Source organism: Ptychodera flava, assembly GCF_041260155.1.
Source record: "Ptychodera flava strain L36383 chromosome 3 unlocalized genomic scaffold, AS_Pfla_20210202 Scaffold_27__1_contigs__length_13241970_pilon, whole genome shotgun sequence".
Taxonomy (NCBI): Eukaryota; Metazoa; Hemichordata; class Enteropneusta; family Ptychoderidae; genus Ptychodera; species Ptychodera flava.
Genome location: NW_027248281.1, coordinates 8,257,038 through 8,278,750, shown reverse-complemented (window position 1 = coordinate 8,278,750; position 21,713 = coordinate 8,257,038). Strand labels below are relative to the sequence as shown.

Sequence of the window (21,713 nt, the reverse complement as noted above, 5' to 3'; positions counted from 1 at the left end):
AATTTGCATATTTCTGCACAATTTGAAGAAATCTGATATGGGTCATCCCTAGGAACCTATACCCCAAATATCAAAGCTGTCAGACAAGTGGTTTTGATGAAATAATGTTTGACCAAAAATGACCAAAAAAATTCCTTAAAAATACAAATTTGCATATTTCATCACAATTTGAACAACTCTAAGTTGGGTCATCCTTAGGGAACTGTACATCAAATATCATGGCTATCTGACTAACATTTATGAAGAAGATTTTTTACCGAAAATGCTTTTTTTAGCTAATTTGCATATTTTCAACTATATTAAAAAAACAGAAAAAAAGACTTTCTCATAATCATATTTTGCACCTACACAAGCAATATTAAATCTGAAAGTACTGCGGTTCTCAAGATATTTGAGTGGACAGACGTCCTCACAAACGAACATACCAGTACATACATACATACATACATACATACATACATACATACATACATACATACATACATACATACATACATACAGACTGACGCCGGACGGATACCCATCCCAATAGCTTCTACAGACTGTAGTCTATAGTAGCTAAAAAATTCGCTCAGAGGAAAATGATTGTAAAATCCTGTCTTAAAATGACTTTTATTTCTTAAAATATTTGTCACATGAAATGTACACTGATTAGGCTAGTTTGAATTTCAAATGCCATAGCTTAGCACAATGACAAATTACATCAGATGTAAAGGTTCTGTATTATGATCAATGATTCAATCTAATACCCTATGGCAACTTTACTTCTATGTGATGTAAACTGGTAATTTTAAATCAGCTGCACATATTATACTGCTTCACTTGGCAAAGTCAGTGTCCTTTCGTATTATTTCAATTATTTTGTTTCGTGTGAGAGGTTATTTATGTTGTTTTGCTTGCATGTTAAATTATCAATCATCAAAATTCTACTTACACTTACAATGTAGTGTATTACATATAATGTGTTAATATGCTGGTGACAGTTTAGTTGCTATTTGTGGTATGTACCATAAATAATATCATCAAAGCATTTATTCTTACATCTACATGCAGGGAGTATAGATCTGACAGCTGATAATTCAAGATATTGCAGTGAGCAGAACAACATGAACAGTAACTCAAATGAAACAAAAAAAAACTGAAATAATTTGACAAGATTTAGCTACTTTGTTCCCTTCAGGGACTTTGATAAGACTTGGAGTACATCATTTCACAATGTCTGGTCCTTAGCAAAGCGTTGTATTCATATTCACCCATTGATGTCATCAATCCATATGGATTGAGATCTGGACTAAATGTTGCTGCTGTAAGATGGAAAGAGTCATTCCTGATAAATGTACTATGTTATCTTCGTTATTTCTGTTCTTTAAATTTTGCCTCGCTAAAAATATTTTATGAACAATTTGCAATGTTATCATTCAGAAATGAGTTCAAACCCACACTAGAATTCAGTTATCAACAATGGCATTGAAGATTACACACACAGGCTGTGTTGATGAGTAAGTTCAGTGAGCACAACAGCTGTAGTGTGCAATGACAACTTTGTACCTCCTATAGTTCAATGTACCTGATTAAAATAAATGTAACTGGCATTGGAATAGGATGATGTTTGTCCTTAGAGGAGAGGGAACCTGTTCTCAGGCAGAATGGCTGGGTATCCAGGCTTATCAATAAACATTTAGGCTTTTTCTGTTTGTTTGCAAATTTTGTGGGATTTACTCTCATCAGAGTTTAGCAATGCTAGAACTGTTCATTGTTTTGAATGAGCTTCAAGATCATCTTTTCACCAGTTGGTCTTGAGGTAATTCAACAGGATTTCAGGAGTACAACATGGGTAATGTCACTAATAATAAAATCCATCAAAAGTTAAAGCAATTGGATTGTTCAGTACCATTAAATGGTCATATAAAAGTCAAAAGTATGTACTGTATGTGAGTGTGTGTGTGTTCATATGTATGGCTGTCCCTGTTTGTGAATCATAACGTCATTCTGTCTCAAATAAGTACACACCATTTGTTTGTTTATATGTAAGTGTACATGTGGATGGATGTATCAGTCTCATCTGAGTGTAGAATGTGTTACCATCAGTATTAAGTAACTGTTTTTGAGTCTTGTTTCACATGTCACAGAAACTGTACAGTACTTTGAAATGTCTGTAAGATGTCTTGTCAATCATCTCCTGTCTCCATCTTTCCTTTTCTTCCGTCTTCGTTTTAAAGTTCTAACCCTATCCATATCAGAATGGCGGTGATGTGATTTCCGTCTCTTAAAGTTTCCGTCGGCATTTTCACTACTGCTACTCAAGTCATCAATCTCATCGTCAGTACTTGCTCTTTTACGTTTCTTTCGTTTTGAAGTTCTTACTCTTTCCCTGGAATAACTCCTCTTTTTTGAGGAATTATCCCTTCTCTTCCTCCGCAATCTCCTCTCTTTCTCATCCTCACTGGATTCACTTTCTGAATACTCCTTGTACTTCCTCTTTTTCTCCTTGTCTCTTCTTCTGCTTTTTCTTCTTGGTCTAGAGAATAAAAGAACATCATCACAATGTTAAACTGATATGTGCCTCGAAAGTGAAACACTTAAACTTTTGCTCAAACTTTCCTCACAGAATCTTTCAATCCTTCTCTTTCAAAATCAAGAATAAAAATCAGGGGTCACGGTCATCGTGCAAATTTTGTTACTGGAGAAACAAATAAGCCAAGATTTACCGATATTTGAAATTCAAAATGGCCGTCATTTCTGTGTTGACTCTATTGAGAAAAATAATGAATTTTGAAAAACTAAGCCATTGAAAAGTTATCTTACACCAAGAGCTTTAAAATGAACCCCCACAAGTGTTTTATCAGAAAAGAATTGTAGAAGTTTGAGAGTCTGAATATCTGTCCCCGAGGTGCATTCCATCTTACATGTAAAATGATTTCCTCATTGGTGGCATGACATCATTGATAGGCAGCAAGAGGCATGGCAGTTAGCAAAAGGATAAAAAATCCATGGATGAGAAAGTAGTTGTATCATCTTGGGATGAAAGCTGGATGATTTTCAAAAATAAATTTGTAGCTGGCCAATGTAATAAATATGACACTGTATTCCAGCAAAAAAAAATTGCATTCAGGAAAACATAAAAAAATATGCTGTGACATGTTTGATCAAATTTGGCTGGCGGATATGGTGTCAGGTGTAACCACCTTCATGGATGATAGAGTTTCATAGGAAAATAGCTGATTGGCATTTCAGTATGATGCGTCAATTTGACCAGTGTTTGGCTAAAATTGACAAAATCTGCTCTACATTTAGACTAGGCCTTTGACACTATTTCCTAATAGTTCAGCTGCACTATGTTAAACAATAGGTTGTACAAACATGGTAGTGAAATTGTTTTAGTTTGACTTTTTTTGACAGCACAACAACTAACTACCGAGTTACACAGTATTTAAGTTTTCTCAGTATTGTGTACCTGGCATATCTTGGTTTCTGTAATGTCTCAAACCCTCTCATGCGAACTGCACAAATTATTTAAAGTGATCACTGGAAATGTTGGTTTCACATGCCAGTCAATATGGTTATCTACAAAATGTAGTTCTGTTTACAATTCCCACCCAACTCAACTTTAATTCACAGTGGATTACTTTATCTAAATGAATTAACCAACGATTCAAGTGAGCTCTGTGACAAGAAGGCCTCTTTCACTGGGGTCTCACCAAAGAAGGGTGATGGAGAGCGCCCTCTTGCGACAGCTTACAGGGCAAAATACTGGTGGAAATTCATCCACTTTGCAAAGACATCTCACTGTAGTCAAGTACATATTCACCTTCTCTCTTTCCTTCTCCTTTTATGCCTTCTGTGCCTCCTGTCACCATCACTCTCAAACTCACTGGGATAGAGTTCCTTGTATCCACTGTGACCCCATCTACAAACAGCAAAATTAGTGTAATCACAATAATACCTTCATAACAGTGGTTTTCTCTTTCCTGTAATCTGTAACAAACTGCTATATTGAATGATAGCTAATTTTGTATTACAAGAGCAATGTCAAAAAGTTTCTACTGACAGAAAATTTGATAACTGCTGAACAAGTCCTGTCACAGAAATGAGGTCAACCCTTGGGTTGACCTTGAAAAGATCATAGTCAAATTTCTTGGTGCCTTCCAATTTAAATGGCATTTAGCTTGACTGTCAGTTTTAAATTCTACTTTATTAAGAGTCATGGCAAAGGGAAATTGTCAACAGTACTTGCAGTAAGCATATTCAAATCTTCACATTTGAGAGCTGCAATTTTGCATGGTAACTTAACATCAAAGCAACAATTCAAAAGTAGAGCTATTAAAATTGTCCATTTGGCATATTTCAAACTGCTATAACTTATACAAGAAATGGTGTGATTCTGAATGATTTTAATATTTCTGCAGATTCCACCAGTTTAATGATATAATAGTGAACATCACTAGACATTTCTTGATGATATCAAAATATAAATGAAAATATTTCTGGCCTAAAATGTTATCATAATCTTTGAAACAATGATTACTCTAAAACATTGGAAATTAAATGAACAATATCAATATTGTGTATTGTTTTACAGGATTTGGGTTTGGCCAAACAATTTTTGTCTCAAGAAAAATACTTATGCTTAGATGCTATTGAGCCTGCTTGATCACAACTATGACACAACACCAGGCCTTAAACACCACAATAATTGTATCTACATTGCCACTATGCTACCCAATGCTTTCTTCTGCATGGAAAATTTTTATCTGTGTGGCTCACAAAATTTTCATCATGACTTAAAAACTGCATAAATTTGCCACATTAGGAGCTTGTAGCTTAAATGTATTAAGTTGTCATTCTGTGAACACTGACAGAATGCTACAGAAATATTCTGTATCTTTGGTAATATACACTTCACTTATACTTGATTTTTAGAATTGCCACCTAATTTTATTTCTGGTGGTAAAAGTTTACCACCAGAAATGAAAAAAATATTTCTATCACTTTAATGTCATAAAAACACAGATAATTAACGCAATAAAAACTGAACAAATATTTCTTTAATGTAAAATACAAAACATTTTGATTTGAAAAATGAAGAACTCCTGAATACCAAGAAAGTTGTTGCCACACTTGAGATCATAAACTGCCTAAAATATGTTCAAAGTGGCTACAAGATTTTTGATTTGGCTAATGAGTTGGCTAATCATCTTGGTGACTTAGGGGGAGCCCTACAGTTTATGTGCATAACACGTGGTAGCAGTAAACGTAATGATACTGCAAGTTTCATGTTGGCACAATTTTGCACAACATCATTGACCTACTGACCGTTAATGCACTCACCTGACTTGCCTATTGAACACCAAATATAGTACCAGGTCATAATGACACATAATGACACTGTACTGTGTTGTTTTATTGAAATACATTACATGTCCCCAAAAAATTTAATTTGTTCCCTATTCAGACCTACTATGGGTCACTGTGTCCCCATGCAAGCAAAAGCTGGCTGAAACACTGCTTACTATTTGTACTCAAAACAGAATGGCTATACTTTCTCTAGATCCAAAACTCACATATTTCATATCAAATTTTCACATTTCCCAACACAAAAAGTAGAGTCAAGCTCTATTCACTCTCTGTATAAAATAATCTAACAGCTGAAACCTCAGCTATTATTAGTAGAATTGTCTCACCTGCTGGTATCTTGTTCTTTTGCTTCATACAGTTTCTTCATCCAATAATTACCACTGGGATTATCGCTTGTCCTGTCGTCATGGTAACTCTGGTAATTGACCGATGGAGGGGGCTTGGAGAATTTCCTAAATTCAGAATTGACAAATTAGAACCCGATAAAAATCACAATGAATGAAGTAATGATATCTCATTCTGTCTATGGAGAAAACATCAATTTAACATTAAAATGTTGGTAGTCCACAGGAGACAAAGTGGCACTAGTAGTTTGCCATCAATTTGTTGTCCAGTTTTTTCATTTGTTTTCATTCTGTACCATATATCACAATATCACTTGCATTCACAGGCTTTCTGTTTGTTTCAATCTTAGTCTCAGTTACCCAGACTGCTCTGCGGGGCTCTCTTCTGGCCTGTCTGGGGAAATCCTATGTCTGAGTAAGATGGTGTGACACGGACAAGAACGATGCATCTTAGGAGCAAATGATCGATGATGTAATTATCATATTTTGAGATAAAGTCACAAAGAAGTGGCTTCCCAAATCCCTCTTCAGTTCTGAGCATGAGCTGTAACTTTTATACCTTGGATCAGTTTATGAACAAGTATGAAACAATTGACCCAGGATATAAAAGTCATAGTTCACACTCATTACTAAGGTACGAGTTATGAAAGTCACTTCAACATAACCTTGAACATGTTGAACTATATTTTCCAAGAGAGAGCCCCGCAAAGCAGTCTGGGTAACCAACACTAGTTCAATCTTTGCTTGCTTTGTCATACAGCGCCCTCTATACTACTAACAATGATGCAAACCTGCCAACATGTGTCTCAGTCAACCTCACAAAATTGTTTTACATATTATGCATTGGCTGAGCCACAGTGTCTTCACCAAACTGTGGTTGAGCTGACATAAAGACTTCTAGAAGGTTGGTCAATGGACCAAAAGTACTGAGGCATCTTTCATGCCAACCTGACTCAGAAAATACTGAAAGAAAATATCAACTTTGCTTCTTTCTACAGCAAGTAAGAATGAATCAGCTGGCTCTGTTGATATCATGGACTGTGGTGAATCTGTACTGATTTCACTTTTAGTGTTCCTAGTCTCTGTATTAGAAACGGTGTGCAACTTTGATCAGGGTTTTCATGTAAAAGTTACCTGCCATGGACCTACTAAAGAAATTGATAAAGATCTACCAACATTGGTATTGAGTTTATTCTGACACTTGTCTGTATGTGTTGATTAGCCTTTTATAGCTTCATATTATGTACAGGTAAATCTGACTTAGCAGTGATGCTCACAGAGTGGTCACCATCTCATGGAGGTTACCCTACTGCAGTGCTTTGAGATTTCACAAGTTAATAAAAGCACCCTCAACAGATTGTAGTCAGTTGCCAAATATAATTTCTCTGCTTTGGTAGAAATACTAAGTATAATAGTAAGAAAAGCTGACTTTAGTTTGAATGACTTCAGAAGAAAAAATGCTTGGCCTGAAAGCAAGACATGAATTGTAATTTGTAGTTTGATAGATTTGATTTCTAATTACTCAGTCAAATTTGTTCAAGAAACTATCATGGTTATTAACTGAAATATGTTTAATTCTCTTATACCTGTGATCTTTTCATATCAACCATAGCATGTGTAAAAGCAATACAACACACTGCTCTATAGAAAGGTCACTTTCACATTGTGGCCCTTCTTCTTGGTTCCTTGTGTGACTTGTATACACATATAATTTGATTTCTATGTCACATTCTCCTCCTCACACACCACTTGAATCTCTGCATCAATCTTTGTCTTGCCAGCATTTTCCTGAAAGTCTACCATCATTGAGTCAGCTTGCCCCCCACCTCTCTCTCTCTCTCTCTCTCTCTCTCTCTCTCTCTCTCTCTCTCTCTCTCTCTCTCTCTCCTCCAAGTCAAGTGCCATACTTCTTGCCAGAAGCACTCAGTGATCTCTGACTGACGGCATTTCTGAAGCCTTTGACTCAGTACTGCACAATTGCATGTAAATAGTGGGTCGAAGTAAACTATCTTGAGTCAGTGGCATGTCAAGTTGGCATATTCAGCATACAGCTGAGACTCCACCGTGATCTGTCACAGTCTATGGCATACAGAGGAGACTACATCATGATCTATCACAATCTATCTCTCTCATTTACCTGTCTCCTGGTTGTTCTTTCTCCATGTCATGCATTTTCCACATCTCCTGTTCTTCCTGTATCTTATTATGTGCACCAGTGTGCCGTATGTAGTTCCGTAGAAGCTGTTTATCCACACTGGTCTTTGCCATTTTGCTGGTCAAAAGCTAATGGAGGAATGAATCAAACTATTATGGTATATCTAGCTTTGACATTTATTATGATGTTGATATCTTTTGCAAGAATCTATGGATTGTGACTCCCTGCTGAAGCCTGTTCAAGTATGACCAACTAATGGTGATTTAAAGTTGTCAAAGAGCAATTTTCAAGGTGCCTTGTGCTTTGCTTGTTTATCACGCAATTGCACACAAATTTACTTATGATTGTCTACATTATGGTGTGTTACTTTCAGTCTAGCACTGCGTACAATGCTGTTTGTTCCCATAGTGGGACTGCGAGGCTGTACAAAGCCAGGAACACACAGCACTGTACGCAGGGCTACTCTCAGCCCAGCTACACTCTTGGTTGCTACACAACACTGAACAAGCTATGGAACTCGTAGTCGACAGTGCAGTGGCCACTGGTACCGGGTTGTTAGTTGGACTATAGTCTTAAACTAACTACTTGTATCGAGGAGCATCAAGTTGCCTGGACAAGAGACCTTAGCAATGCAAGCGAAGATGCGGGTCGCAGCAAGCTGCAACATTTGAGACGCCTTGATGTGAATCGGCAAAATTTTGTCAAGAGCAGCAAATGTCAACTTATTGTATCAGTGAGAATCTATAAATGCAATCAGCAATTATTGTATGTGACATAGCAGCGATTCATCTTGGGTCAGCCAATGTGGTTGCCATGATGATACAGAGGAGATGACTGGCTGTATCACTAACCAATCATGGAGGACGCCAGTATAACATACTAACAATACTATATACCAATCAAACTGTGTGTATTGCTGATCGTCAACAAAGGGCTGAATCATTGCACTGTATACACGGTATGGGCGAGAACTGTTGGCATCTCCTGTACGTTGTACACAATCGCAACTCCCAAACACTATAGCTATAGCAAAATTGTAACTGAAATTGTTTGATGATTGTATGATTGGTCTCGGACATGCGGTAGATAACCTAGCTGAGCTGGCTTTAGGTTAGATAGCACCGTGAGGATAGATGTTAAGACTCAAATATTTACAATACTTGATTGGTATTCTGTTTTTCGATTCAATTTGTGGTATGTGCAGCTGCAGTAAACGAAGTTTTCAGCGTCATGTACTTATTTCCCCTGGTATTTCCCCATACCTCGAGGAAAACGTTTAACATACAATTTTGTCCTAAGATCCTACTTTCAATTTTATAATTTACAGAACTTAAAGAATATTTCGTCGAGAAATCGCAAAATCTCACCTCAAGGGCCTCACCGGGATGCTGACAAGAAAGAGCCTTTCGCTGTTCAGCTCTGCCCGCTTCCGCGTTGATCAAATGTCTCTGCTACACAAATACCAGTGACGTACTGTATCAGTGACGTAGTACGCATAAGGAAACCCCCAGAAGACTGTGCTGAAAATAGTTTTCTGTGCTGTGTCTCAAAGGACTGTAGGTGGACAGTAACCAGAGAAAGCTTCCCCAATCAACTTCTGAATCAGCTCAAAATACAATGTGTAGTGCTTATATGAGGAGAGCCTAACCCCATGGATATTGCCATCAGTTGAAATGTAAGATTACGATCGTATTAATTGTTGTTGACTCGATGCGAGAGTTCGCCGGTGTTTCCGTCTGCAAAGCAAGCTGTATGTGCGCATCGAATCCATTGGCGAACTTGGGGCGAGCTGTCTTTACATCAGGACGGCTTCATGAGGACATAAAGCGTCCGACTGTAACCCCCCCACCCCCACCACAATCCGCCAGCGGATTCAAGGCTTGTATGCATTTTGCCATTTAGCTGCAGTGATATCAAATTCAAGATGATGTAGCCCGTGCGTTTTGTGTCAACACAATATTCGTGGTATAGGGAGTGATGAGATTACCGATCGCATGGAGCTAGAAATGGAGCTAGATCCGTTTCTAGCTCCATGTCGATCGTAACAAGTGCTAGCACTCCTTTGTTTTCCTGAAGATGTGTTTGTGGCCCCGTGGCATGAGGGGAAGTTGTCACTGTGTCATCTGTAAACGATATACCGGTACATAGCCACATGTCACCATCACGCGTACACGAAGCCAGTTCTTTATCTGTGTGTAGGCAGACTAGATGTACTTACATGTATAAGTGTCCTACACTCCAAGCACAGTCCCTCTATCACATATAGCATGGCGGGTAGTGTGTGCTCCCTCCCCCCATGGAGGGACAGTGATAAAGTGACTTTTTTGATGATAAAACTGTATCATAAAACGGAGATATATAAATTATTTCAGAAAAGGAAATGCAGTTCGATACCTAGTTCTGAAGCTGTACAGAATATTTCCTTGCATGCATGAAAATTCCCAACAGCGTAACATCTATAAAAGTTACTGTGCCTTTACTGAACTGCTGTGAGTGTTTATGAAAATTTAATCTTGTTTTTGCTTTTAAACTGGCTATACAAGCAAGCAATATATTACCATTACTATCATTTATTGTACTTGGGCCTCAGCCCAAGTACATTTGTTTTCATTCCGTGGAAAAAAACTCTGTAAGGTACAACCATTTCTGGCTGAGACCAGGGAGGGCAAAATGTCTTGGCTTCATCTTTCTTGGCATAATAAATGGCGTAATGATGTTAACTGAATGGAAGTGCTGCTCTCAGCCAGTCTTGAATAAGTGAGATGTGAATATTAATGCTTCTCTATCTGAGTTTTTGCCACAAAATCTTCTGAATATAATCAAAATGTGCATCGAATGCAACAATTAATGCACCCTCCGTTTCCTAGGCGATGGCACGACCCTTGCTACACCCACTGGACGAGCCAAAGTGGGAGGGGTAATTTCAGTTTGGTTGAACAAGAGGGCTCGAGACCAGAATTTAACATTTAAACTTGAAACATGTTTAATCGCTGACAAGATGTGGACTAGTCTTAATCAAAGTGAAAGAGTGATAAGGAAAGGTTTTATATCCCGGACACAATGAAAAACATTACGACTGGAAACTGTACCCCCAGTTGAGAATAGTAATGCCCACAGCGATGGAGAACACTTATCCTTGAGCTGAGAAAACCAGACCATCATTTCGAAATAGAGCTGCAGATTCGAGAAGCTCGTTCAAAATAGCTAGGTACACCCCATAAAGGGGTGGTTTCGAGTTTTGAGGGCAAATTTCGCCTCCTTCATATAGAAATCGTACGTTTATTTTTCCAGGAGAACACACCATTTGACACAAAATTTGCATGTAAAGGGGTCGCCAGTAAGCACGTGGTCAAATCTGGCATAAGAAACAATATGAAATGTTGGGTAAGCCAGTCCAAAATAAACTGATTTGAACTTTTGTGTTTTGTAATTTATACCACTGCAGTAACATTACCTTTTTTTGACAACATCACACAATGTAATACGTTTTGAAACTGAATACTCCGATGTATTCTGTGTCTCCTTTGCTAAAAAATACGGTATGCCGATTACCATGTAAGGAGATGATGACGTCAAGACAGATTTGCAGTGGGTTTGGTCCTGGATGGTGCACTAAGTTTTGTCAAGGTAGCTTGTGTATTTATTTCCTAAATGGGAGAGATTAGGGTCGATCTAAACGAAGGCCGAAGAATGTTATGATACTCTAAGCGAGCTGAACTCTAACGCGAATGGTTGGATAATTTGGAGGATGTCTAGAATGATTTGGCGGTCAGTATTGAATTTCAACTGCGTCACAAGTTTGCGAAATGAGTATTCCGTCGAACGGTCAACGAACGATATTTTAGAAATCTGGAGACATGGCATATCGCATTTTTATTTTAGTATTTTATATTTTACAAAAGATTTAAGAAGCAATGATTTTGTCGAAAATTCTGAAAAAAATATATGAAGATTTGATCGCGAACACATTTTCACGTTGGGTCAACTAGCCCTGCGTACGATGCTGTGTGTTCCGCTACAGCTAATCGCCCCGCTCACCACAGCCCTGCAAAGACTCGTACGTAACGTAACGGCAACTCTCTCGCTAGCCCTGCGTACGATGCTGTGTGTTAGCTGTAGCACATAGTATCGTACGCAGGGCTAGGGGTCAACATGGGGTCGCAGCCATGCTGCCTCAAAACTTATTTCTGTCTGCACTCAAAACTCAAAAATGTCGGATATGAACCTGAAAAATCGATGCAATTTTGTCAAACTTCGGCGAAATTTCAGCCTATAGACAAAATTTCATCCAGGTAAGGTAAATTTACTGAAATTTGATCGACAAATAATCCTGAGCTTGAACGTGACAGCTCGCCTTCTCCGGGAAGTCAAGCATCCAGCTAGCTGCACATATACACAGTTGCCCGTATGGCCAGGTTAATGAGATTGTTTTCAAGCGACGGCAGCAGACCGTACGGGGCTCTGGATATGAACCTACCGCCAGTGTAGCTGTAATAACTGTTGCGTTGTTTTTAGTGCCCACGGACGAAGTCCTGGGGGAGTTATAGGTTTGGTCATGTCAGTCCGTCCGTCCGTCCGTTCACGCAGATATCTCAGACATGCCCTGGTCAACGTCTTTCAAACTTTGCACAAGAATAGTACCCAACCCCATACAGATGCACGTCGATTTGTTTCACAATGCGATCGAATTTGGCCGTGTTAGAGGACTTTTTAGTTTACACCTCCATAGACTCCCATGTATAAGGCCAAGAAAAATAAAAATTTAGTTTCTCATTGTATTCATATTGCCTAAAGGATGCAGTGACACAGTTTTTTGTCCCCACGGATAAAGTCCAGGGGGCTTATAGATTGGGTCATATCCGTCCGTGAGTCCATCAGTGAGTCCATTGGTTCACGCAGATATCTCAGACATTTTGACAAAATATCATGTGACCTTGGTGACCTTTGACCTCAAATATACATTATTGTCCATAACTCAGTAACCACAAGTGCTAAACCTTTCATATTTGGTATGATGGGACACCTTATGACGCCACATATTGTACGCCATTAATTATGCGCATATCTAATTTTGAGCGAGCCAATAGAGCTAGAGGTCTGATTTTTGGTATATAGGGATAACTTAGCAATATAATTTGTTTGACAAAACGTCACGTGACCTCAATGACCTTTGACCTCAAATATACATTATTGTCCATAACTCAGTAACCACAAGTGCTACACCCTTCATATTTGGTATGATAGGACACCTTATGACACCATATATTGTACTCCATTAATTATGTGCATATCTAATTTTGAGCGAGCCAATAGAGCTAGAGGTCTGATTTTTGGTATATAGGAATAACTTAGCAATACAATTATTATGACAAAATGTGACGTGACCTCAATGACCTTTGACCTCAAATATATATATTTGTCCACAACTCAGTAACCACAAGTGCTACATCCTTCATATTTGGTATGATAAGACACCTTATGAAACCACATATTGTACCTCATCAATTATGCACATATCTAATTTTGAGCGAGCCAATAGAGCTAGAGGTCTGATTTTTGGTATATAGGAATAACTTAGCAATACAATTATTTTGACAAAATGTCACGTGACCTCAATGACCTTTGACCTCAAATATATATATTTGTCCACAACTCAGTAACCACAAGTGCTACACCCTTCATATTTGGTATGATGGGACACCTTATGACACCACATATTGTACCTCATTAATTATGCACATATCTAATTCTGAGCAAGCCAGTAGAGCTGGATGTCCGATTTTTGGTATATAGGGATAACTATAGGGTAGAAATCTGAATATGCCCATCTAAATATTAGGCATCTATCATCGAGAACAAAAGAAATTTGCTGTAATTTGAATATTTAAGGAGTTTAAGCAATTTCCACTATAAATAAAGAACCCCTGCCTCAAACTCCACAAAAGTTGCTAGACATATTTTGCCGTTGTCATGCCATTGCTTCGTTTAATAACCAGTTAATCAAATGCCTAATTGACAGGAGAAATTCAAACCATATTTGAATAGTAGTATATATTGTTCTCAAAATTACTCTATCACGGCCCAAGTACTCATTGCCTTCAGCAATACTGCCTTGTGTATTGTTGTATTCAAAATTCCACCAACAATACTCTTCTTGTATATTGGAACAGAATTTATTCAACATAATCACTCTTCACCATGGCAACTAATGACGAAGACATAATGAAGCAAGCACAGCATATTTGGAATATGCTTGATGAGCTGGCTGATTCGGACCCTGATGCTTACAAGAAATTCATCGACAGTAAAGTGAAAGAAGGCGGGGAGATGTTTGCCCCTCCAAAGCCATTCATGTGTGTGGAGACAGATCTTTTGGTAAGTATTTCAAGGGAGAGAAGCTTCTTGATTCATTGATATTCACTTTTTTTGCCATGCTTTGAGAATTCAAAGCATTTTCTTATTCTCCTCCGGAAAGCATCATTGTTGAAAGGCCCTGTATTCACTTGTTGACACAGTCTGTTGTTTTTTGAACATTCATGAATGTAAATAAACTCTCTTTCATTAATAGAGTGCCTTGACAAACGACTTTTCAAAAAGGACACAGTCACACTTCGCTGTTTCTCAGCATTTTTATTCAATGTGTCCAAGACAGATTATTGTACACTGCTCAAGGCTTGCTGCTATTCCAGTATTCAGCCTGTCAACACAGCCTGTATTTGCCATATGCATTGTCAACACAGCCTGTATTTGCCATATGCATTGTCAACACAGCCTGTATTTGCCATATGCATTGTCAACACAGCCTGTATTTGCCATATGCATTGTCAACACAGCCTGTATTTGCCATATGCATTGTCAACACGGCCTGTATTTGCCATATGCATTGTCAACACAGCGCTGTATTTGCCTGCATTGTCAACACAGCCTGTATTTGCCATATGCATTATCAACACAGCCTGTATTTGCCATATGCATTGTCAACACAGCCTGTATTTGCCATATGCATTGTCAACACAGCCTGTATTTGCCATATGCATTGTCAACACAGCCTGTATTTGCCATATGCATTGTCAACTCAGCCTGTATTTGCCATATGCATTGTCAACACAGCCTGTATTTGCCATATGCATTGTCAACACAGCCTGTATTTGCCATATGCATTGTCAACACAGCCTGTATATGCCACATGCATTGTCAACACAGCCTGTATTTGCCATATGCATCGTCAACACAGCCTGTATTTGCCATATGCATTGTCAACACAGCCTGTATTTGCCATATGCATTGTCAACACAGCCTGTGTTTGCCATATGCATTGTCAACACAGCCTGTATTTGCCATATGCATTGTCACACAGCCTGTATTTGCCATATGCATTGTCAACTCAGCCTGTATTTGCCATATGCATTGTCAACACAGCCTGTATTTGCCATATGCATTGTCAACACAGCCTGTATTTGCCATATGCATTGTCAACACAGCCTGTATATGCCACATGCATTGTCAACACAGCCTGTATTTGCCATATGCATTGTCAACACAGCCTGTATTTGCCATATGCATTGTCAACACAGCCTGTATTTGCCATATGCATTGTCAACACAGCCTGTATTTGCCATATGCATTGTCAACACAGCCTGTTTTGCCATATGCATTGTCAACACAGCCTGTATTTGCCATATGCATTGTCAACACAGCCTGTATTTGCCATATGCATTGTCAACTCAGCCTGTATTTGCCATATGCATTGTCAACACAGCCTGTATTTGCCATATGCATTGTCAACACAGCCTGTATAGCCACATGCATTGTCAACACAGCCTGTATTTGCCATATGCATTGTCAACACAGCCTGTATTTGCCATATGCATTGTCAACACAGCCTGTATTTGCCATATGCATTGTCAACACAGCCTGTATTTGCCATATGCATTGTCAACACAGCCTGTACCGGTATTTGCCATATGCATTGTCAACACAGCCTGTATTTGCCATATGCATTGTCAACACAGCCTGTATTTGCCATATGCATTGTCAACACAGCCTGTATTTGCCATATGCATTGTCAACACAGCCTGTATTTGCCATATGCATTGTCAACACAGCCTGTACCGGTATTTGCCATATGCATTGTCAACACAGCCTGTATTTGCCATATGCATTGTCAACACAGCCTGTATTTGCCATATGCATTGTCAACACAGCCTGTGTTTGCCATATGCATTGTCAACACAGCCTGTATTTGCCATATGCATTGTCATTGTGGAAAAATACTGTGAAGTCTAGGATTTAATGCACTTGTCAATGATAACAATGTTGGCTGTAAATACCAATATACACGCTGACACAGTGAGTGCTCATTATATCTGCATGGTAGGATAAGACTGTTGTTGGTAGACCAAAATAGATTCATCCAAAGTAACACATAATATCCATGAACGCCTTAACAACCTTGAATGCTTAAAATTTCCAGCACCATAGTTAATTTGCATCTACCTTGGGTGCCGGAAAATTTCAGTGAAAAATTTTACCTTTTCATGATGTGTTTGATGCAGCAATTTTACTACACTGTGGTTTTAAAGGGGGTAACATCACACCATGCAGCAACATCATCATTAGCTCTTGTTACACACACAATTATAGTCTTGGATGTGCATTGATGTATAAACATTCAGTTGTCCAATGGTGATTTTTTTTTAATTTCAGTCACCAAGGAAAGAAAAATTGTACATCAACATTGTCAGTTGGAATCGAATACCAAAACCCAAGAGTCCAGAAGATGCAGTGCCTGTAGCAGCTGATCCAATTGATAGAAGGAAACAAGGCAAAGGTATAGTACTAACCACTCTCTAGTGATAAAAGATGAAGTGTCTTCAATTTTGGAAGATAAATGTTTTATGTGACTTTTTTTGTCCCTGAGAAAGGTAACTAGCATTCCCCATTGCCAGGTCCAGGAATACTTACACTATCTCATCCCATGACCTAAATATTATTTCAACAGTGGTTAGAGGTACTGTCCTTTATAACAATCACTGATATTATCACGTATCCTATACACAAACTGTATATCTTAAACTTTTCAAGTGATACACCTCTTCATAGACCGGTAGCAAAATTTTGGTTTAACCCATTGTTTTAAGGTGGTTGGAAAGGCTATTTTTCACCAATTCTTTTCTCAGAGTTAATGTCAAGTTTCAAGTGTTAGAATCAAGATATTTAGTTCAAATTTTCAGGATAACTCCCTTAGTTAATATTTTCTCCAAAGAATATAAAAATTGTATATTTGCAGCCATGATATTGAAATATGACACCAGTAAATATTAAATTTAATTTTTCATATTTTTTTTACATATTTGAATTTAATAATAATTGGATAGTATTAATATTACCAAATTAGTTATAAATATGTTGACACTATTTATTGTAACATTTGTACGGCAGGATTTGTAAATACAATTTGTTTTTATGATTTTACATGGGTTTATATATCAAAAAATTATTAAAAATTCTTTCAAATTTCAAAATGTGACAAATACAGGAAAATTGTGCCGTACAAATCTTATCTGTAACCTTGTTCATAGGCTGTAAAAATTCCATGTCCATATCTCATTTCAAAGTTGGATTAATTGGTATACAATTATGTAGGAAAACTGTTATTCTGTCAAAAATGTTGAAAACAAGCCATATTTGCACCCCTCTTTTGAAGTCATAGAGCAGTTTTTTTGGTTAATCTCACTTTTGACACCTCTTTGACACTCAAAGAATCTAAAAATGCATTTACAATAGCAGTCACTCACTCTGAATGCCAGCACCGCCTTGTCAAACTTTCCTGAAAAACAGCAAATAATGACTTTCCCTTTTCAAACATTTTATTAAAAGCTAGGGGACCTCTACCATAGTTAATACACTGAGGACTCCCCAACTTCTTCTTATTTGGTCAGTTTTCAGAAGTTTTAACAGGCTATAACTCTGCAATGCCTTTGTGCCCAAATGTCTAGTTTTTTTTATTCCACAGAGAATGTTGACTACTTTTATATTTTAATAGTTTTGTTGAAATTTATAACTGACGCTCTAGCCTTTCCAACCACCTTAATAGTGTGACTATTTCTATGTATCGATCACCTGTCTTCCTTTGTTTTTCTTCATATATGCCTTGTGCAACATTGTATCAATGTATACATCAAGGATTGCCTGTGTTGGGATTTTAAATACTGTAATACTGCTGGACAGCTGCAGACACCAAGATTATGATGGGAAAAAATGTCAATATGGGGGTACCTTTATTTAATAGTTATGTAAAAAAAGATATCGCAAAATTATTGTCTGTATGTTCTGACTGGGTGGAATATTGGTAATTCAATCAACACATTGTCATTTCACGTTAAAACAATGGTCGATGAAGTTGAATTGTAGATGTGATAATAGAAATTTGATGAAGAAGTTTACCTAGTGGGGCTATGTGAAGTGCAAATTCATCAAAATTTTAGGTCGCAAATGACAACATTCAACATACACGCATGGTGTGAAATAAAACGTTTAACTCTCTTGGAAAAAATTGATGACATCCTATGGTGGAAAAGGTAATCTTGCTGCAAAAGAGTTAGTGTTTTTGTTAAGGTAACTAAGTATACCTTGAAAATGAAAAACTTAAACTTTTGCTCAAATTTTCCTCCAGGAATCTTTCAACCATTCACTTTCAAAATCAAGAATAAAAATTGGGGAGAAACTAGTTATGGTGCCCAAGATATACTGATACTTGCTATTCAAATGGCCACATCTCTGTGTTAGCTCTGTGAAGGAAAAATTAAATTTTTGATTTAAAAAAAACACTAAGACTGTTTTTCTTACTCAAAAGGCTTCAAAATGAGCCGCGTAAGTGGTAGATCAGAAACGAGTTGTAAAAATTTGAGAGTCAAAAACTGCTACCGTTAAAGTCATTTTATAAGACGCGTCTTTTATTATGATGTTGCAAATTTTTAGCCCGAATTATTTCTCAAGAGATGGGGTGCGACTTATAATATGTACTTTTTGCATTTTTAAAGAGGGCATTACCACTATAATAACATGGAAATTCTCAGATTATTTTTTTTCAAGGAGTGGGGGGGCCCTACTGATAGAAGTTCACCTTTATTGAATAAATAACTTTAAAAGATAATTACAAGAAGAGTTTGCTTATGGTAGTTCTCTTTTGGAGGATGTGGTTGCCCATGGTTGAGAAACATGTTTCAATTTTATTGAACCCCAAGGAACAACAAAGTTTTAACTTTTGATGAATAGAGCCAACCTCAATGGTGGCTGGTAGTGTGACAGCTGTGCTGGAATAGGGGTGCGACTTATAATGCATACGTTTTCCATTTTTGAAAATTTAAGGATTTCATCCTACTCAAGTCAATCAACGGAGGGTGCGACTTATAATGCAGATGCGTCTTATAAAATGACTTTAACGGTAGTATTTGTTCCCAAGGTGCATTCCACCTTAGGGCCAGCACTCCAGTAAATTTTTCAGAGCTCCCAGTCATGTCAGCAGAGTTCCCTAACACAATATTTCAATGCAATCTTATTACGGAATGATAGAAACTATAGTTACTAGTGTTCTAAAGCTGTATACCTCTGTACCCATAACCTTGGCAAAAACACTTGGAATATTCATGTATACTGATTACATTGTCACATGTTGATGAGTTCTGTTGGAGTTACTATTAAAATTGATAATTAAATTGACCAAATTAACAACTTGTATCAACTTGACAACCAGAATTGGAGTGCTTTAACTCTGATGTTTTTCCATTTTCCTTCCAGAAACAATGTCATTAATAAACTGTGGTTTTCATCCATCTGTGTTGGAAGAATGCTGTAAAAATAGCGTGCATAAAGATATGTTAATCAACCTGGCCCTGGACTACGTTGAAAATTTTTGTGATATCAAAGTGTCCCGTCAGTATCACATCCTACTGGACAAAAATTTCAAAGGAAATCCAAAGTCATTACGCTCTGCATTTCAAAAGAAAACAGCAGCCATGGAAAACCCAGCCATGGATATCATGAAAGATCCGGACAGTCTGCTCCAGCGGCTCGGAAAAATGGCAATGCCAGAGGATGGCGCAAACCCCGGAACAGACTCTGGACCAAAAGTCAGTCTCAATACACCAGATAAACCAAAGGCATCGGGATTGATCCAAGAGATTTCAACCAATGATGGACGGTTAGAGGAACCAGGCTATAATATTTCAGTAAAAAATGCCACTGAGAAACATGAGAGAAGATTGGTTGTGAAAATATCACTCCCTGGTGTTGACTCCGTCTGTGAATGTGCTTTGGATATCTCACAGGTAAGTAAAATCATCAATTTTTCAAGGTTAAATGTCAATAACAGGTGGATATTGTACAGTCTAAGTACACTGGCAACAAGTTGACATAGTACTGTCCTGAGATGTGTGTACTAAGTTACAAATTATGTGTTATTGATATTTTGCCTTAATTTCTACGCCATACAGACCCATGGATTTGCAATAATACACAGAAAAATGATTGCTGAAAGATAACACTCCATTTGAGTGATTTGGACAAGAGAGAATCTAATACAGTGGTTTGTATAACAAAACAAAATGTGATACTATGCCGTCCAGTTGTAATCATGTGATACACACATGATTTGATCCAAAGATGTAATACTCAAGTTCACATGCTATGTAAAATTTTGATATTGTTTGTCTACACATCTATATCCACATTGATGATTCATTTCTTGTTTGTCTTTCACCAGGATGATTTGACCCTTGAAGTGTCATCCAAATACAAACTCCACTTACAGCTCCCAGAATGCATTGATGATTCCAAAGCCAGTGCCAAGTTCAACAAGAAGTCATCCACATTGACAGTCACCATGCCAACCAAGCATCAGAGCTGATTGGACGGGGAAATTCCCACTGTGTATTCAACACAGTAACACTCACTATCATTCCATCCTGTGCTATACACAAAGTGTGTGGCATCAAAATAATCACTATATTTTATAATTTGCAATAAAGATTTATCTCTTGTGAAATGTGTTAGGTATAAGTGAGAAATGAAGGCAATAATTTGTAAAATGTCGAGCAGTATACTGAACTGCTGACAGATTTTCAACAAGGAACATTTGAAAACAAAATCTGAACAGTGATTGATTATTATGAATATATAGTTTCCATAGCATGACATTGAATATAGTCTGCTAAGTTTGTATACAGTTGTCAAAATGCAGAACACCCTACATCAAATGCAAATGAGTTTCTTTGTAATTAGAATGTTTTCCATCAATTATCCACAGTCCCTCAAAGAGTATCTGTCTAATGGTTTCTTGTTTTTGCATTCACTGGTAGAGTACTGTACCTTATATGATGTGTATGATGTATGGATAATTCATTCAACATTCCCTTGTTATGTTTCATCTTTGTAATAAAACTGGTTTGCCTTTAAGTATTGTGGAGTTTGTTTGATTTCCCGTTTATTTATTTGTTCCCAGCAATTTGCATCACAGAGTTTTGCACAGTGCAACTGTGACATATGTATTGAGTGGTTTTAGCGATGTTGAAAGAAGTCCATCAGAAATCAGTAGAATAATCAGCTATGAGTGATCTCTACATTCTCATGAAGGGAAGATATTGGCAGATAATCACGAAACACCATAAAGTGAATATTGTCTACTTTTTCTTTTGAAAACTTGTCACAAGTGTGCAATGACTGTGACAGATTGAATGGATACGCAGAAATAAAATTAACCAAAGTCCTGAACAGTTTTAAAATAACCTTCCAGCTGGACAATTAAGTTTCATGTTGAAACCAAGAGAAAATCCCAAGAGCATGTACAATGATAACACTAC

At 37.5% G+C, this 21,713-nt stretch overlaps 2 protein-coding genes across 2 annotated transcripts; one reads left to right on the top strand and one right to left on the bottom strand.

Annotated features, from left to right (window-relative positions):
- Positions 1 to 582: 582 nt before the first annotated feature.
- LOC139126436 (uncharacterized protein NKAPD1-like) lies at positions 583 to 9,328 on the bottom strand. Its single transcript, XM_070692493.1, has 5 exons — positions 9,222 to 9,328; positions 7,837 to 7,982; positions 5,682 to 5,807; positions 3,809 to 3,907; positions 583 to 2,518 (listed from the first exon to the last, which is right to left on the bottom strand). Exons 2-5 carry the CDS (start codon positions 7,965 to 7,967, stop codon positions 2,173 to 2,175), a joined length of 702 nt encoding a protein of 233 aa, XP_070548594.1. The 5' UTR covers positions 7,968 to 7,982; positions 9,222 to 9,328; the 3' UTR covers positions 583 to 2,172.
- Positions 9,327 to 21,323, top strand: LOC139126434 (PIH1 domain-containing protein 2-like). The gene is made up of 5 exons (XM_070692492.1): positions 9,327 to 9,529; positions 14,025 to 14,229; positions 16,561 to 16,684; positions 19,654 to 20,183; positions 20,618 to 21,323. Exons 2-5 carry the CDS (start codon positions 14,053 to 14,055, stop codon positions 20,759 to 20,761), a joined length of 975 nt encoding a protein of 324 aa, XP_070548593.1. The 5' UTR covers positions 9,327 to 9,529; positions 14,025 to 14,052; the 3' UTR covers positions 20,762 to 21,323.
- The last annotated feature ends 390 nt before the right edge of the window (positions 21,324 to 21,713 follow it).

Bases quoted from the DNA above. Each gene is read 5' to 3' on its own strand.
- LOC139126436 (XM_070692493.1), bottom strand. From the start codon at position 7,967: ATGGCAAAGACCAGTGTGGATAAACAGCTTCTACGGAACTACATACGG. The intron at 3,908-5,681 runs GTGAGACAATTC...TGCTGTTTGTAG, and splicing joins AAAGAACAAGATACCAGCAG to ATGGGGTCACAGTGGATACA. The intron at 2,519-3,808 runs GTGAATATGTAC...TTTATTCTCTAG, and splicing joins AGGAGAAGGAAAGAGAGAAG to ACCAAGAAGAAAAAGCAGAA.
- LOC139126434 (XM_070692492.1), top strand. From the start codon at position 14,053: ATGGCAACTAATGACGAAGACATAATGAAGCAAGCACAGCATATTTGG. The intron at 16,685-19,653 runs GTATAGTACTAA...TTTTCCTTCCAG, and splicing joins TAGAAGGAAACAAGGCAAAG to AAACAATGTCATTAATAAAC. The intron at 20,184-20,617 runs GTAAGTAAAATC...GTCTTTCACCAG, and splicing joins GTGCTTTGGATATCTCACAG to GATGATTTGACCCTTGAAGT.